This window comes from Acanthochromis polyacanthus, chromosome 8 (assembly GCF_021347895.1).
Source record: "Acanthochromis polyacanthus isolate Apoly-LR-REF ecotype Palm Island chromosome 8, KAUST_Apoly_ChrSc, whole genome shotgun sequence".
Lineage (NCBI taxonomy): Eukaryota > Metazoa > Chordata > Actinopteri > Pomacentridae > Acanthochromis > Acanthochromis polyacanthus.
In genome coordinates, this window is record NC_067120.1 from 41948572 (window position 1) to 41968071 (window position 19500).

The window sequence follows — 19500 nt, forward strand, 5'->3', positions numbered from 1 at the left end:
TTAGGGTCGCGGGGGGTGCTGGAGCCTATCCCAGCTTGGCACGCAGCATCCTTCTAAAAAATGTTCGGCATATGGCAAAACATGCAACAACTGTAACAAAAGTAACCATTATGCTCGGTGCTGCAGAAATCATACCACAAAACAAAGCAAAGTCCGTACAGTGGATGAAGATGACACTGAGGAATTCTATGTAGATGCCGTGACAGAAAACAAAGTGGAAAAAAAGATTGGATGATGACACTCAAAAGTGAATGACACGCTCATGGAGGTTAGACCGGATACCGGTGCCCAAGCGAATGTCATATCAGAGACAGAGTTAAAGAGAATTAGACCCAGACCCAAAATACATGCAACTAAAGTGAAAGTAAGTGGATACTCAGGAGCAGAAATACCAGTGAAAGGAAAATGCATGGTTAGAGTGACACAAAAGCACAAAGAACACACACTAGCATTCCTTGGGGTGCCAAAGAATGTGCAGCCCATACTAGGTTTATATGCCTGTGAGAGAGTGAACCTAGTAAGGAGTGTGCTTGTTGTGGAAACTGACGAGGACATGGACTATGATGATTTGATGAACGAGTACAGCGATCTGTTCTAGGGTTTTGGCTGCCTTTCAGGAGAACACACAATCAGAGTGGATAACAGTGTGCCACCAGTCATTCATGCATGCAGCAAAGTACCATTTGCTCTTCAAAAGCCACTGAAAGATGAGCTGGACCGGATGGAGAACTTGGAGGTGATTGAAAAGATTGATGAACCAACAGAGTGGGTGAGTTCTCTTATTCTCGAGAAAAAGAATGGAAAGCCAAGGGTATGCATGGATCCTAGAGATCTAAATAGGGCTATACAGAGAGAGCATTTCAAACTCCCCACGAGAGAATAAATAATATCACAGTTTGCAAATGCAAAATACAGTCCCTCCAGGAATTCACATGAAATCAACCAATCTCCGCGAATTTTGCGCGGCCTTGCAATTTTGTCCAATCACCCCAACTTTCCCACAATTTTGGCCCGCCTCCTGTGAGTTCCACCAATCATAGCAGCTCCCAGCGCAAACCTAATGCACGTACGTCACCAAATTCACTTCCCCCACAGACCGGATCCCAGAAAAGTGTCAGCAATCGAAAATATGCCAAGGCCACAATGCAAGAAGGATGTACAGTGGTATGATAGCATGATCAACTACATGGGAAAATTCATACCCAATCTCTCTGAAAAGATGGCGCCACTGAGGCAACTGACTGAAAAGAAAATTGAATGGGAGTGGAATCGTGAACATGAGAAATCCTGGTGTGACTTGAAGAAGTTGCTCACAGAAGAGCCAGTTCTGAAGTTTTATGACCCGACCTATGAAGATCTCATCAGATGCATCACAGAGTGGGCTTGGAGCTTTTCTTATGCAGAAGTATGGTGACTGGCAGTCTGTTGCATATGCCTCGTGATCCATGATGGACGCAGAGACAAGATATGCACAAATCGAAAAAGAACTGCTCACATAACATATGCCTGTGAAAGATTTCACCAGTTTGTGTCAGGGCAAGCAATCAGTGTTGAGACTGACCATAAACCACTGATTACATTGTTCCAGAAGCCACTCAATGACTGTCCACTGAAAATCCAAAGAATGATGATTCGACTGCAACACTACACATTCAAGGTGATGTACACCTCTGGTAAGCTGATGTACACAGCCGACACTTTATTCAGAGCTGTTGGCCCAAAGGAGCCAGCAAACACCAAAATGGACAATGATGTAAAAGCATATGTGAACATGATCACGAGCGCACTGCCTGTCGCTGATAGAAAAAAGGAGCTCATAAGAACAGAGACAAGCAAAGATGACACTGTTCGTTAGAAACACTGTGCAAAACTGTCATAGATGGATGGTCCAACTGTAAGCAAGACTGCTCACCTGTTATTCAAGAGTACTGGAACTGCAGAGCAGAGCTGTCGGTGGTGGAAGGCATCATCTACAAGGGAAGCAAAATAGTCGTTCCAAAGACTCTGCATGGAGACATGCTCTAGAAAATACATGCAGGACATCTTGGCATTGAAAAATGCAAAAAGAGAGCACGCGAGGTGATGTATTGGCCACGGATTAATCAGGATGTGACAAATGAGGTGTCAAACTGCTCAACATGTTTGAAATACCAAGCAAGCAATCCTGCAGAGCCATTTATGCCACACCCTGTGCCAGACCAACTTTATCATCAGAAGGTGGGTGCTGACCTCTTTGTTTCTGGAGGAAAGGACTACATTGTTGTAACCCACATAAAAAACCACGCTTCCTCAAACGAAAGTAATTAATATAAAATATTTCCTATTTTTATTACGATCCGTAAATGCACCGTCACGTACGCTCTCAGGTTGTGTAGTGTTTCAACTAATCGGGTCACTTGCGGGTCTGATTAATACAGCTGTGCTCCTCTCCACACACACACTGGTGAGGAGACGAGCCACAGGATCGCTGCTAACACGAGATCAGCTACCGCTGCTTCGGAGAACAGGGTTTTTGGCGGAGACTGATAATCGAAGGGAATTGGCCAGGTGTGCCCTGTTGGGTGCATACATCTATCACAGGAGGCGAGCTCGAGCCCACGAGCCTGAACCTCACTCAACAACATCCCGCTGCGGTCTGGTAGGCGGTTGTTAGCAGCCAGTCTTCTCCCACCTAATTTTTGAACCTTTTCAGGGTCATATTTGTACTCTGGTTGCGCGCTCTTGGACATACAGCAATAACTCAGGAACTCTCTGGTTGAAACCTATGGACAATTAACCCACACTGCATTGTGGGAGAAAACTATCAATCTTGTGTACCTTGAATTGTGGTTGGGACATTTTTATACTGTGCTGTTAACCTGTTGGATTGTGACTGTGTTCTTGGTGAAAACTAAAGGAAAAAAATAGTTGAAGTGCACTTGTTCATAGAGTGTTGCTATCTGAAACATTGTTATCTGCAGATTGTAAATACTGTAAATATATTTTTCCTACTCTGTTTTTTCACAAGCAAAATAATAAGGCACTTAAACCAAAATTTCTGCCTCAAGTGTTCTTACTGTACCTCTACCTCCCAGAGCCGAATCAGAATCTTCTGAGCTAGTCCAAAATCTTGTTACATCTTTTTATAATTTTTATGCACGCAATTCATACATGCTACATTGTGGTCACAGGCTATTATTCCCTGTATCCAGAAGTCTGTAGATTGCACATAACCACAGAGACTGATTACATCCATGAAAGCCATATTCGCAAGACACAGTGTGCCGGGTGAAGTACTTACAGACAATGGACCGCAATTTGCCAACATGAAATTCAAACAGTTTGCCACAGCATGGGACTTTGTTCACACAACATCAAGTTCTCACTACCCGCAGTCTAATGGGCTTGTAGAAAAGTCGGTCCAAACTGTGAAAAGACTGATGAGCAAGGCACGAGACAGTGAAACTGACTTCTACCAGAGCCTACTGGTATACCGCACAACGCCACTTTAGTGTGGTGTGTCGCCAGCTCGGCTCCTTAAGGGACGACACCTGAGATCAAATCTGCCCATCTAGGATGATTTGCTCAGGACAAAGGAAACAGAGTGAAGAAGTTCAAGGAGTACCAAAAAGCAAAGCAGAAGTTCTATTATGACAGAGGAACAAAGAAACTACCTGAACTGCATGCTGGGGACCAAGTGAGGTTGAAAGACAAAACAAACACATGGACACAGAAAGCTGTTCTGAGTGAAGTTCAACCAAGGTCATATACCATTCAGACAGAAGATGGAGCTCTCTTGAGACGAAATCGTAGAGGTTTTCTCAAGGAGCCTCCAACTGGAAAACAGAGGTTTGAGGCTGCTGGACAACCTCAACACACACTCAAGACACCATCACCTGAGTCATCTACCCATATGCAAGAACAAACACTCAGAAAGTCTTCAAGAAATGTGAAGTCACCTGGGAGACTCATTGAACAGATTTAAATGTGTTCATATGCTGGTTTTAAGGTTATGATGTAATATCTCTTTACGTTTTAAGTATAGTTGTGTACTTGTGTGGTACAGATTGAAGTTAGTACAAGCTGATTTTGGTGTTAACTTTAAGTTAACCGAGTTTAGATGAACAACTTATAAGAGAGTTATCATTATTCTTTAAGCATATACATAAGTGAAGACAACGTTAATTTTGTCAAGACAGAGCAAGGTTTTATGTTTATAATTGGAAAAATGTTTTTAGAAAAAAAAGTCATTCTGATAGTAGTATAATTCCTTTATGTTGAACTGAGAGAGGTCATGTTTATGAAAGTAGGTGTTTATTTTGAAAAAAAAAGGAAGATGTAATGATAACAGCAAATGCATATTTTCTTGTATCAGTGGTTCATGTGAATGCTGCTTACACCTCCAGACAGCAGGGGGCGTTCAGTGTCTGTGAGTAGATTAACTGTATAGCTCAGACAGGTTTTAGTGTTCGTCTCTGTACATGTGATTAAGTCGCGTTCGATATAAAATACCTTCTTCTTCAAGCAACGGTCTTGTTATTGAGAACCCACAACAAAAAACAACACAGTTCCTGAGAACAGTTGGCCACTCTAAAACAACCTGCCAGTTCCATGGTGGAGAGCTGCCTGAAGACTTTCCAGAGTTTTATTCAAACTTGCAATCAAACAGTTTTCTGAGATATTTAAATTTACCGTCTGTGTTTCCATAGCGTTGCTTAAAGCGGATTCTGCAGCCTGTTGAGCCTCTTGGGCCATCTCTCTGTTCTGGTCAGTTTTGTTCTTCACAGCTTGGATTTCTTTCAGACGATGGTCAGACCGATTCATCAGCTTCGCCTCAATATCGTCTAGTTTTTCTTCACTCTGAAACACAACAGAACATATATGTGAGGACATGGTCAGGAGGCATGACTCAAGGACATTGGAGGTATTTAGGATCTTTTACTTTCTGGATTCTGTCCCTGGTCTGGTCTCTGTCTCGGCTGGCTGTCTCCAAGTTGTCGTTGGCTTTTTCCTGAATTCTGTCTGCTTCATAAATGTCTCTGTTGATGTCTTCCACATCAATGATCTTTGTCCTTTCCCTAAACACAACAAAAACAACATGACTACAAGATACAAGGTTTTTCTCATGAACAGACCAAGACTCAAGCAGACAGTAACCAATCTGTCAGGAGGTGAAAACCAAACATCTTCTGCAACGTCTCATGTTCTCAGAACAGTGAATATTTCAATCAACAGATAAACACAAGGCAAAGCAGAACAAAGAACTGATCAGTCAGGCTGCCACCGATCAGAGCATTAGATGTTCCCTCTCTGCTGTGGAGCTTTTGGACTGAAGGAAAGACAACAATGTGGGATTCAGTGCAGATTGTTCTGTTGATCATGTATGAAGTACCAGTTCACACATTAATCATGTATGAAGTACCAGTTCACACATCCAGAACAGAGGAGAAGCCAGCAGATGCTCCATTTCCTCAGAGGTTAGTTTGTGTTTCAGCTTCTCATTCAAGCTTCCTGTCTTTATTTCAGATGTTTTACTTCAGACTTCAGTGTTTTCACAGAGCATTTGTTTTGTGTTGTTCCACACTCACTTGAGTTTCTGAGCTTCCTGAAGCAGGTCCTGGGCAACCTTGGCTTGAAGCTCCAGGTTCTTCAGATCGTCCTGGAATTTGGTTGAATTGGTCACCAAATTATTGATGTTATTGATCATTGATTGGATCTGATCCGGTGATCCTGGCAGCTGGATGTTCAGAACAGCTTTGGCCATTTTCTCGATGTCTTCTGGAGGAACCATGTCATCTGTCAGGAAGGAAAGGAATGAATGATGGAGATAGTTTTTTTAATGGAGATAGTATTTAAAAATCATTTGCATATTACCTCATCCTCTTGTATATAGTCTTCTACATAGTATTAAAAAATCATTTGCATATAATGTTATCTGCAATTTTTGTGCTGGGTTTTTTTTCTTATTTTTTCTTGCACCGCCTTTATACTTTTTCTTTTGGAGCTGCTGTAACAGTGAACTTTCACCACTGTGGATCAATAAACTTTATCCTTATCCTTAGTTTCCTGCAGACCGACACAATCTCTCACAGTTTGAAAGACAGCAGGTTCACAGACAGAAGGTCTGATTAATGATTTATTTTCTGTCACTGAGCTTCATGTTCCTGAATATTTCCTCTCTGGATGAGGTAAAGCTGGTCTGGGCTACCAGCTGCATGTTGAGGATGGATTATGTGATTGAGGAGTAAACACTGACCCAGCAGATAGTTTTTGACTCTCTGAAGGAGCTCCCTGGTTCTGTTCTTCTCTCTCTCCATGGAGTGGGTGTTGCTGTGGATCCGGTCCTGCAGGTCTTTCGCCTGGTCTTTGGTGTCCTGAGCTGCTTGCTTTGCTTCATTGATCTGACAGAATAAACAGATGTCATCAGTGAAGATTTTCATCCTATCGATCATGAGCTCCATCACAGCACATCACCATCAATCTGCAGATATCAAATGTTTACATCAGAGACATTTGTTAGGACAGCGTCCCACAGCGAGACTAACTGATAGAAATGAGGACAAAGAACAGAAACCTCAGTCAGTATAAAGTTTAACAGCAGCAGAAACCAAGAACGTGACAACCTGCCTCTGCTAATGGTAGTCAACATATCTCTGCACCACACCTCCCAGTATGACCAGTGAGTACACCAGTCCCCCCACTGGTCCCACTAAGAACCTGCCTTGTTCCTGGACTCCTGGAGTCTGGATGGCAGTTTGATCAGCTGGTCCTCCACTGTCTCTGCAGTTTGTGAAGCTTTCTGAGCAATGGGAACGACTCCTTCACAGTCTGGACCTCCACATTTCCTCTGACCCAGATGAACACAGAGAGCTCCACCACATCCAGAGCAGTCCTCCAGACCTGGAGCTCCACAGACCTGCACCAGACCACAACGTCATTCCTGAAGGTTAATATCCTGATCATTCAGACACCAGCATCATTCCTGAAGGTTTATCAGCTGTTCTTTATAATCATTCAGACCACATGACCCATTGGAACCAAACCTCTGGATCACTTTATAGTTTCATATTTAGAGCTTCACATACTGCTTAGAAAATCTACAAAAAAACTTTCATTATTTCCAGAGCATTCTCAGCTCCAAGGCTCTCGGTAAACAGAAATATTTTTTCTCTCTGAAGGTGACTTTTCTCCTTTTAAATGTGTTCGTAAAACACTGTTTTATTTCATGTGTGTCAACCAACATATGTAAACCTGCACGTTTTGGAATCCTGTCTGATTTTTGGTGACTAAATACCATGTCTCATGCACCGAACATTGAATCAAACCAAAACACATGCCTGAGCTTCTGCTGATGTCATGTGATGCTGTATTTCCATCATGTGATGGTGTGTTTTGATCATATGACCTTTGTGCTTTGATCATGTGACAGTATTCAGCTAAACTGGGCTCAGTGACGATGAATTTTGTCTCATCTGTGTTTGTCTGGTTCGTATTTTTTTGCAGACTGTATCTAGAGATGCTGAATATTAAATGACACAGATCAGATCACGGGCTAAAGAACTTGACAAGAACATACTCATTAATGATCCCACCATCCAGTTCATAGAGAACTTCAGCAGCTGTTTAGTTGTGAATATTGCTCCTGTGTTTAACACAGGAGAAGACTTGTTCTCCAAGTCGTGACAGTTTGGCCTCACCTGTTGGTTGAGGTTGACCACACTGAGTCCGTTGACTTTCTTCTCCAGTGGTGCCAGGTCTCCTCTGCTGCTGCACATGCTCAGTTTGCGTTTGACCTCCTGTCTGGTATCCATGGAGTCCTCGATAGCTTTGTTAGCGTTCCTCACCCTCTTCTCCTCCGACATGAAGGATTTATGAAGCTTCTGGATCTCATCCAGCAGTTCTATGACAGGTTCAAACATAAATGGAGATAATGAAGCAGTGATGGTCTTTTATGCTTCACAGTTTCAAATGATTGAATGACTGAAGAGTTTAAATGTCACGACCCCCTCCCTGGTCCCTGCACCTGCCCCTGCCTGACCTCCCGTGGTCTCCTCTACCCCTCTGTCTTTCCTGTTCTCTGCTCCTCGGGCTGTCGGTGCCTCCCCCCATTGCTGTGTCTGCCGACTGGTGATCAGCGCTGATAGAGGCCAGCTGCTGATTCCAACACACCTGCGGCATCGCCATCCATCCCCATCCATCACCATCCATCGCTACCCATCGCTACCCACCGCCATCCATCGCCACCCACCACCATCCATCGCCACCCACCACCATCCATCGCCACCCACCGCCACCCATCACCATCCATCGCCACCCATCGCTACCCACCACCACCCACCGCCACCCATCACCATCCACACAAGTGGACTTTTTAGAAAATCAGAGTCGACGAAACAATGTCATTATTGATGGTTTGTCTCAAGAAAATGATTTTGAAACATGGTCAGACTCCGAAAAGAAGGTCCGGGATTTCATGACCAGCATGCTGAAGATTGATGCAAAATGTATAGAAATAGAAAGAGCCCATCGTATTGGTAATCTGAAGCAAAATATTGGCAAAACAAGGCCAATTGTGGTGATATTTTTGCGGTACAAGGACAAGGAACTTATTTTGTCAAAGGCAAAAGCTCATCTTAAAAAGACTGGCATTTATGTCAATGAGGATTTCTCCGACTGTGTCAGGAGGAAGAGAGCTGAGCTTCTCCCAGCCATGAAACAGGCCAGAGAAAAGGGAAACTTTGCTGTTATTAGCTATGATAAACTCATAGTTAAACCCCGTCAACTCCACCAGATGGCAGTGAACAGCGGAGTTTGAACTTATCTGCCCTGTTTGGAGGAATACCATCTGAGTACTGTTTCTACCTTCCCCTCCTTAATATGGCATCTTTGTTTGAAAATAATCATGAAGGATCATCTGCTGTAAATTATTTACAAGAAAACGACCCAGATTTTAATTGTCTTTCTCAGATAAATCCAAGTCTTGGTTCATCTGAATACTACAGTGAGTTGGAATTCAAGAATATGATTAACTCCCTTACCATTAACAATGAACACTCTTTTCTTCATATTAATGTATGCAGTTTTGGTAAACGCTATGATGTTGTAACCACTTGTCTTGAAAATCTAGACTTTACGTTTAATGTGATTGGGTTTACTGAAACCTGGTTAACTGAGAGCACTGCAAGTGTCTTCAGATTTATGGATTACAATCATGTATTTATATGTAGAGAGGATAGAAGAGGTGGGGGTGTTTCTCTATTTGTAAGGCCCAGTTTATTGTATATTGAAAGAAATGATATTGAATATTTATTTAAAACCTCTGCTGAAGTAGTAGCCATTGAAACTAAGCAAGAGATAATCCTTTGCATTTACAAACCACCTGATTGCAACACTTTTGAGTTTATTGCCAGTATGTCCAAGGCTCTGAAGATCATATCCACAGAAGAGAAAAACTGTTACATGATGGGGGACTTTAACATAAACATCGGAAACTGTGAGATAGATTTAACAAGTAAGGAATTCATTGATATCATGTATTCCCACAGCTTTTATCCAATGATTACAGTACCCACCAGAGTGACAGCTACATCAGCAACTCAAATTGATAACATCTTCACAAATGTCTTGGATAAGAGGACCAAATCTGGTGTCCTGTGTATAATGTGGCTGACCACTGTCCTATTTTTTTAGTAACCCTATCTGACACTAAACAGAGAGTGCCTCTGCAAAATACTAAATGTAAAAGACATTTTACTGATGCAAACAGAAACAAATTTATTAAGGCTGTCAACCTTTTGCAATGGAGTGACATTATTGAAGTAGATGACACACAGAGAGCTTTCACAATGTTTACAAAGAAACTTGTTGATGTATTTAATTTATGTTTTCCTCTTCAATCTGTGACTCCTAAATTTAAGCAATCTAAACCATGGATTACCCCAGCTATTATTAAATCTTTACAGACTAAAAATAAGTTATTTAAAAAAGTATGTTTCAAATCCTACACCATTCAATTTTAGTGAATTCAAAAAATATAGGAACAAATTAAACCATATCTTGAGAGGAGCAAAAGTTCATTATTACAAAGCTAGTCCAATACAGAAACAATGCGTTTGGCATGAGGAAAACAATTAATTCCATTCTTAATAAAAATTACTCTAAAAAGCAGATGCCAAATGAATTTAAAATGAATGATGATAGTACTGTCACAGATGCCAACGAAATTGCTTCTAAATTCAACTCCTTTTTTTCAGAAGTTGGTCCATCTTTAGCTTCTAAGATCCCATTTTGCCAGCACAAACCAATGGACTATATGGGTTGCTCAATTACTGAAGAATTTAAACTTTTACCAGTTACTGAGGAAGAGGTCAGAGATATTTTACTAGGTCTAAAGGACAGCTCTCCAGGGTATGATAATATTGACAGTAAATTGTTAAAATCCATATGCTCTGATATCATCAAACCTCTTGTTCATATCTTTAATCTTTCCCTTATCAATAGTGTTGTTCCTGTTGAACTAAAGAGAGCAGAAATCATTCCAGTTCATAAAGAGGATGATCCTGCTGTTTTTAATCACTATAGACCAATCTCTGTTTTACCTACTATTTCAAAAGTTCTTGAAAAGATTGTCTATAGTAGATTGATTAAATATCTTGATGAGCACAATATTTTATTTCCACATCAGTATGGTTTTAGGAAGAAACATTCTACCTATGTGGCGCTTGATCAACTACTGACCGGAATATATAAAGCAAGAGACCAAAAAGAAAATACCATCTGTGTTTTTCTGGATTTCTCTAAAGTGTTCGACACAGTCAATCATGTGATTCTTTTGGACAAGCTTTCATTTCTTGGCATAAAGCATAGATCATTACAGTGGTTTTCTAATGATCTAACAGACAGATACCAAACGCTTTCTTACAAAGGGGTAGAATCTCCTCTTCTTCCTCTTCAGTGTGGATTACCTCAAGGTTCAATTTTGGGTCCTTTGTTATTTTTGTTATATATTAATGACCTCCCCAAAGTTTCTGATAAACTCTCTAAAATGTTATTTGCAGATGACACCTGTGTATTTTATTCCCATAAGGATCCTAACACTCTCGTACAAGTAATGAATGAAGAACTTGACAAGTTATCTTCTTGGTTTATGTCAAATAAATTGTCACTCAATATTAAAAAAACTAACTTTATATTTTTTGGAATACAGCCCAGTACTTTTAAATCTTCTTCTAAAATCCAAATTGATAATTTACCCATCCAGAATGTTTCCTCTGCTCGTTTTCTTGGAGTTATAGTTGATGAATCCCTTAGCTGGAAACCACATCTGAGTTTTCTTACTTCAAAAATCGCCAAAGCTGTCGGAATACTAGGAAAAATCCGCTACCTCATTAATTCAAGAGTGGCAACAATGCTATATTATGCAATGGTATATCCACATATAAATTACTGTAATATATGTTGGGCTAGTACCCATGAAACTAAACTTCAGGCTATTTATCGTCTCCAGAAACGAATTTTGAGAATAATATTTCATGTAGATCGCAGACATCCATCTCAGCCCCTGTTTTCTAAAGCAGGTGTTCTGACTGTCTACCAAGTCAATAATTTCCAAATTGGTCAGTTTGTTTATAGTTCTGTAAACAAACTACTACCCCAACATCTAAATTCTATTTATCATTTTAATAACGAATTTCATTATTATCCAACTCGTAGCAGCACACTTATCAGAGCTCCTTTTGCTCGTATAAATCTGTCTGTATTTAGCATTCCATACAGAGGATCCAAAATATGGAATCAACTACCAACCTGGGTCAGAGTCCTTTCACAAACCAAATTTAAAGCAGCTTTTAAAGTACTGCTTTTGAAAAAGAGTAATTTTCCAAATGGGATATCCTACTAACACCTGGTTTGTCTTTGGTCAATATGTTTTAATGAGGTAATATTTACCCTGTGTATAACTTTATGAACTGTTGGCATGTTATTTGTCACATTTTTATGTATTTATAGAACGGTCTACATGAGAAGGTTTTTATTTATTTTATTTTTTTGGAGGTTGTCTTCTTTCAAACCCCTTGAGGGTTTTTTGGCAACCTTCCTTCACATTTTTAATGTAAGAAATGCGAATTGTTTGTTTAATTTTGTGTGTGAAAATTAAATAAATCAAATCAAATCAAATCCATCACCATATATCGCCACCCATCGCTATCCACCACCACCCATCGCCACCCACCGCCACGCATCACCACCCACCGCCACCCATCGCCACCCACCGCCACCCACCGCCACCCATCACCACCCACCGCCACCCACCACCATCCATCGCCACGCATCACCACCCACCACCACCCACCGCCACGCATCACCACCCACCCACCACCCACCGCCACGCATCACCACCCACCGCCACCCACCACCACCCACCGCCACCCATCACCACCCACCGCCACCCATCACCACCCATCGCCACCCACCACCACCCACCGCCACACATCACCACCCACCGCCATCTATCCCCACCCACCACCCTGTCTATCGCCACCCAACGCCATCCATCGCCATCCATCACCACCCATCGCCGTCCATCGTCATCCATCGCCATTCATCACCACCCACCACCACCCATCGCCGTCCATCACCACCCATCCCCATCCATCGCCATTCATCACCACCCACCACCACCCATCACCAGCAGAATAAAGCCTGGCTCTCCACTCAGCTCAGGGCCAGGGGCCTCATTTATAAAGCTTGCGTATGCACAAAACAGGGCTAGAAAGTGGCGTACGCCACTTTCTACGCAAAGGTTGTGATTTATAAAAACAAACTTGGCGTGAGAATGTGCGCACCAGTGCACCAACCTTGATTCTTGATGCTTCTTTACGCACAAAACAGGGCGTAAATCACAAACTTTGCGTAGAAAGTGGCGTACGCTGTGTTCGTTGTGATTTCTAAAACAAACTTGGCGTGAGAATGTGTGCACCGGTGCGCCAACTTTGATGCTTGCTTAAGCACATTTTGGAGACAGAGGGAACGGCAGTGATGGAGGGTGAAGTGGTGAATTGAAACCAGACTGATCTCAAACCTTTATTGTTATCACATATTAGACTTGTAGAGCCGGATAATCATAAACCCTCATTGTTGTAGATGTTCATATCGTGCGTCATTCGGCTGACGACTGTATTTGCAGAACTATGTTCATATATTAACAGGGGCGGATTGAACGTTATTTCATTCAGTCGTTTGACCGAAGGGCCGGTATCTGGGGCCGGTGTGGTGATCTTTATTAAATAATTTTGTTTATTGATCACTCGGTGCCTGTACGGCTCATCGGGGAAAGCAGAAGACCCATTTGTAGGGGTGGTCTCCGACGCAGTGGCCCGGGTTCGATTCCTGCCTGCGGCACTTTATGCATGTCTTCCCCCTACTCTTCTCCCCATTTCCTGTCACTCTTCACTGCAACTATCACAGTAAAAAGGCAAAAAAAAGTAAAGAATTTTGTTTATTTATCCATATGCGGCCGAATGGGATGAGCGTCCAACCATTAATCAGCCCTGTACAGGCACACATGCTTCACACCACAACCCCCGAGTGAAAATGAATTTCTCTATGTGAACCGAAAAAATGTACATTCAATCAGTTTACAAATTATTTGTACATCGGACATGATCATAACAAATTTAGTGTCAGGGTGGCCTGGGTCAACACATGATTCATTCATCCTGATGCACAGCAGTGAAAAGACTGCAGGGGGCGCTGCGTGAAATGCCGTGGATCAGCAGCTTATTTATATACAGATACATTCATGAGTTACTTTGCATTGACCATTCATGGTAAAATGTGGGTGTGTTGTGGGCGGAATGTGAGGTGGATCCACCTGTGCAATCTTCCAGCTGGTGTGTGATTTATCAAGAAATTGCATGCAGCTGTGCTTACGCCAAGTTTTATAAATCAGGGGCGAAGGGCATACGCCCTTTTCGTATTATCGGCGTACGCAAACTTTAGTATGGATCCTACGCAATGTTTTATAAATGAGGCCCCTGATCCTAAACTCTGCTTCTGCATGCTGCTGACTGCATCTTGGAGTTCTCCAATGTTCTGTGGAAGCTGCAGATATGACCCACTCCTGCCGCCTGTAAAGGACCTGGACACCCCCTCGCCTGCACCACCTAATCCGGCCATTTGTCGGTTTCCAGGAACCTGCCAGCCCCCTCCGTTCCTGTTTTTGCGAATCCCACATTAGTTACTTTTTGCTCTCCCCAGTTGTGGTTGTTGAGCTGTTATTATTTTCACAAACCCACATAATAAGTAATAAATGCTCTTCTTTAGTTAAGAAAGCGAAGTCAGAATACTATTTGTCAGTCATCACTGAGACCCTAAATAATCCCTAGAAATTCTGGAAGGTTATTAAATCTCTTTTTGTGAGCAAAAGCTCTCACGCTCGACCTGCTTATGTTTTAAAGGATTCTGTTCCTGTCTATGACAGAATGGAGGTACTACTGAACATTTTGTATCTTCTGGCTCTTTGTTGGAGTCAGTGGGAGCTGTCTCTGTGAAACCCTGCACAGACCTCCCCATGTACACTGGTGAGCCTTTTAATTTTGTACTTTTTTCCATTGAGGAAGTCCATAAAGCCCTTAAAGCTTTAGACCACAGAAAACCTTTTGGACCTGATTTAATTGATCCTTATTTTTTTAAAACTGGTAGCTGATTATGTAGCAGTGCCGATTCCAGTTCTTTTTAACCTCATAATGAAAAAAAATAAAATTCCCTCGGTTTGGAAATCGGCTTTTGTTCTTCCCTTATACCCAGCGGTTTTAACTAATTATAAACCAATATCTAATCTATCAGTGTTGGTCAAAATTCTCGAGGTTCTTGTGAGTGAGCAAGTAAAGACATTCCTTTACTCCAATGCTGTTTTATCAAAATATCAATCAGGCTTCAGAAAAAAACACAGCACCATCACAGCTGCAATGAAAGTGATAAATGACATTATTGTTGCTCTTGACAAGAAACAGCACTGTTCATCACTTTTTATTGATCTGTCCAAAGCCTTTGACACTGTTGACCATGATATTTTAAAACTTAGACTTCTTCATACGGGACTCTCGGAGGATGCAGTTGCTTGGTTTGCAAACTACCTCAGTAATCCGACTCAGTGCATTAAATACGACAGTCTGTGCTCTGAATATGTTACTGTCCACAAGGGGGTGCCACAGGGCTCTGTATTAGGTCCCCTTTTATTCATTATTTATATAAATGATCTGGGTATTAATGGGTCAGATGCTAATTTGCACTTTTATGCTGATGACATAGTTATTTACTGCTGTGGATCAACCCTCGTTCAGGCTGTTCAGCTTTTGTTGCGGTCCAGCACTCATTACTTGACCTGAAACTTGTTCTCAATGCAGAGAAGACTAAGCTGATGTTGTTCTCGAACTCTAGGAAGTGTCCACAAATGATTCCCTCAGTGTCCACACTAGAGGGAAATGAAATAGAGGTACTCCAGGTGTATAAATACCCGGGTGTCTGGATTGATGACTCCCTTACTTTCAAGCCACATGTGGAAAATCTTGTAAAGAAGCTGAGGCTAAAACTTGGTTTTTATTTTCGAAACAAGTTGTATTTTTCTTTTAGTATAAAAAAAGCGGCTTGTCGCTGCAACATTTTTGTCTGTGTTGGATTATGGAGATCTTTTGTACATGAATGCTTCTGCTCAAAGTCTCCAAATGCTTGACACTGTTCACCACGCTTCGTTGAGATTTATCACAAACTGTAAACTGTCAACACACCACTGTGCATTATACTCTCGGGTGGGATGGCCAGCTTGAGCCACCAGAAGGATTCACCATTGGAATATTTTCATATACAAGGCCATACTTGGACTGCTGCCTACCTACATTTGCTCCTTAACAACACAGAACAGTTGTGATGGTCACTCGCTCCGCTCACAAGATTATCTGTTGCTTTCAGTTCCACGTGTTCGTACTGAGCTGGGTAAAAAGGCTTTTGCTTATTCTGCACCTTCTGCCTGGAATATGTTGCAGAAAGACTTCAGATTAACTGAGTTAATCTCATTGAGTGCCTTTAAATCAAAAATGCGAGTTCTTGAGGCCATTTCCACATCTTGTACTTGTTTTTTTATAACTTGTTTGTAAATTTAATTATTGTTGTTCTTTTTATTGATTTTCTTTTTTCATATAATAATCATGTCTTAACTGTGTAATTTTATAACTGTTTTGTATTTTCTGCTGCCTATCTTGGCGAGGACTCTCTTGAAAAAGAGGTTCTTAATCTCAAACAAAAAAAATAAAAAAAATAAATGAGCTCTGTCTCTGCCTGTCTGTGTGTTCTCACTTTGGTTCACCCCCCACTCACCGTGACATTAAACTGAATTTTTAGCCATAAAACCTGAAGTCTCATGGCTACTGTTTCTTTTCTCTGTGAGACTGACTGGAATTCATTAAAGTGAATTTCAGTCATTGTTTCTGACTTGTAAGAGCTCATCTGGACTTTACCTAAAGGCTATGAGAAACATCTCTGTACCTTCCAGTTGCTCTTTGTCCTCAGTGCCTGTATCCTCGACGAGTTTCTCCTTCAAGCTGTTCAGGAGGTTCTTGAACTCCAGATGAATGTTGTCAATTTCAGTGTTGAGGAGAGGAGACGGGTTGATCAGGATCACGTTTGGGTCAATGGCATCTTTCAACTTCCTGCAAGATTTTTTTTTAAAAGTTTTGATTGTTGAGTTTAACTGAGTACAGAAAGAATCAACCTTCTGAACAAACTGCAGTTTATGCTAAAGATGTCCCGATCCAATCCTTTCAATATTTAGTATCTGTACTCCAAATCTGATACTATTCTCCAAGATAAAACACACTTCATGCATTTGTAGATCAGCTGTAGTTCCTGGTTGCTCAGGTGGAGTCTCTTCCTGTTTAATCCTGTAGAGACCAGAGGAGGTTAAAGCAGAGAGGATTGTGGGAGTTTAGCAACAACGGGCACCATGACAAAGACCAATGAGGAGCATAATGACCTCCAACCAGAGCTCTGGTGTTTAAAACAAACTAGGAACAAATCAGTCTGTTGACTAAAACTTAAGCAGAACCAACATGTTCTGGGATTCATCAGTGCCATCTCCTGGTTTATTTACAGAAGAACTCTATAGAGGATCAGGCTACGGCACCAGTCAGTTCAATGATGCCTCCATCAGCACCGATCCTGATCTTTGGCATCACATCAGACGTCCAGTTTACACATTTAAAACTTGATGCTACTTCAACATTGGAAAACAATGTTTTAAAACTGCTGGACTTTCCTTTACATTCACAACCCACCTGATCTTCACAAACATCTTCTGCATCTTCTCCACCTTTGGCTGGGAGAGTCCAGTCAGGTTGGAGAGGCTGTCCAGCTTGGAGTGCATCTCCAGCATCCGTTGGAGGTGATGGCCTGCAAGCTGCTCGTCGTCGTCGTGGCGAGGGATGAAGGTTCTCATCCTCTGGGCAGCTCGCTGGACATCTGTGACGTTCTCGGTCCAGAGGGCGGTGCAGGCGTGGCAGCGCTCGCAGGCCGGGAACGCCGAGTCGTAGCCAGGGGCACACTCATCACAGAAGATACCGGTGACTCCGACTCGACAGATGCACTCGCCGGTTTCAGGGTCACATGACGGACGTTCAGTTCCCTCCAGGTTACAGTCACAGGCTAAAAACAGAACGTGGTGATTTCAGTCAGAACAAGCAGAAATTCTGTGAATGAAATGTTGGAGCTCTTCACTTACAAACACACTGCAGGTCTGGATTCCCAAAATGATTTTCTCCACATTCATCACACTGTCTTCCCCCGAACTCTGGACGACATGGACACTGTCCCGTCACCTGAACACACCACCGCTTCATTTAGGAAACGTTCTATCAACTGTTCATCATAGATGAATCCAAACTCTGATAATAAACCTAAATTACAGCACATTTCAGGGACACTTTGTTCTGCAGAGAACCAAACATCAAACAGAATAACTAACGGAGCAGCAGAGAGTCTGCCAATGTCTTGCCTTGTTGCAGACGTTGGAGAAGGAGTTGACGGGATCACAGCTGCAGGTCTGACATCCTGAAGCTCCGTCCAGGTTCCAGTATCCGTCCTCACACTCGTCACAGAGGTCTCCCATCACCCCTGTCCTGCAGGGACACTGTCCTGTGGATGGATCACAGAAACAGGGACTCCCCAGAGGACACTGAGTCACCTGTGTCCCCCGCCGGTCACAAGAGCATTCTGGGAAATACACAACAGACATATATTAAAAAACTCAAACATTCATCTTACTGTTTACAGTTAAAGACATTCTCCCATTGTCTAAAAAAGGACCAGACAGTGGTCATTAGAACCTCACTGCTCAGCAGGAAGCTAAAGGAGCTGGAAAGAAGATCAGATCAGAAGGACTGAGGCAGATCCAGGACCAGATCTTTTAGGGTTAACAGAGGAGAAAATCAGGTTACGGGTTTTACTGCTAGAGTATGTTCTGGTCATTGATATGATCCAACATGGTGTCTTCCTCTCCTTTATCTCCAGTCCTTACTGTGGTCTCCATGGACAGAGTGTGGACAGAACTGGAGACCAATGGAGACCGATGGAGACCGATGGTTCTGCATGGTTCCGGATGTATCAGCCACTTCATGTTCATGAGCTCAGAAACCAGGAGAGGAGAACTTTGCAGTCCCGATCCAGGGTGTTGCTGTAGTAACCAGGTCTGTCTGTTCCTTACCTTTGCAGTCCCGGTCCAGGGCGTTGCCATAGTAACCAGGTCTGCAGGTCTGGCAGTGCGTTCCCATGGTGTTGTGAAGACAGCGCAGACATTCTCCTGTCCTGCCGTCGCAGGCGTTGCGGTCGCTGAGGTCGATGTTGTTGCTGCAGGAACACTCCTGGCAGGAGGCATCCGGCAGTGTCAGGTCACCATAGAAACCAGGGCTGCACCTGTCGCAGCGTACACCTGAGACAGTCGCAACAGGTGATCATTACTGTATTTTAATTTATTTGATCAGAGAGCATGCAGTTAACACAGAACACAACTGATGTATCACAGGTAGAGGGTTCAGGAAATCATTTCCTCTGGGAAGTAGATCTGATCTGATCTGATTATCTTATCTTAACGCATTCAGCTAATTTTCAACTTCAGTCCTGGTTGGGCTTTTCAGTAAAAGGAGTCAGAGGAACAACAACACCGATAAAAACAGCACAGACAGCATTATAAACCTATACCCCCCCACGCACACACACACACACACACACACACACACACACACACACACACACACACACACACACACACACACACACTGACCCAGTCCACAGTCAGTGGACCTTCTAGATGTCATTGGTGGAACACTCTTGTTTTTCTTTTAGCCAGTACTAAACTTCTGTAGTAAAAGTTTTTAATCTGCAATCCTATTAATTTCTTTAGGTGATGCGTTCCACATCTCTAACACATCACCTAAACGTTTGGAAAAGAAAGGGCACAGAATTTGAAAATGAAAC

General features: G+C 42.4%; 2 protein-coding genes across 4 annotated transcripts in view; both read right to left on the bottom strand.

Annotated features, from left to right (window-relative positions):
- LOC110971039 (laminin subunit beta-1-like) overlaps positions 1-19500 on the bottom strand; it is a 176029-nt gene that overhangs the window by 90391 nt on the left and 66138 nt on the right. The window lies entirely within an intron of this gene.
- Positions 1-19500, bottom strand: part of LOC110970740 (laminin subunit beta-4-like) — a 60678-nt gene that overhangs the window by 4916 nt on the left and 36262 nt on the right. Inside the window, 11 exon segments of the mRNA XM_051951637.1 lie at positions 4672-4839; positions 4922-5057; positions 5568-5775; positions 6236-6380; positions 6701-6895; positions 7677-7879; positions 16519-16682; positions 17307-17673; positions 17750-17846; positions 18023-18240; positions 18731-18955. Coding sequence (XP_051807597.1) covers positions 4672-4839; positions 4922-5057; positions 5568-5775; positions 6236-6380; positions 6701-6895; positions 7677-7879; positions 16519-16682; positions 17307-17673; positions 17750-17846; positions 18023-18240; positions 18731-18955 — 2126 coding nt within the window.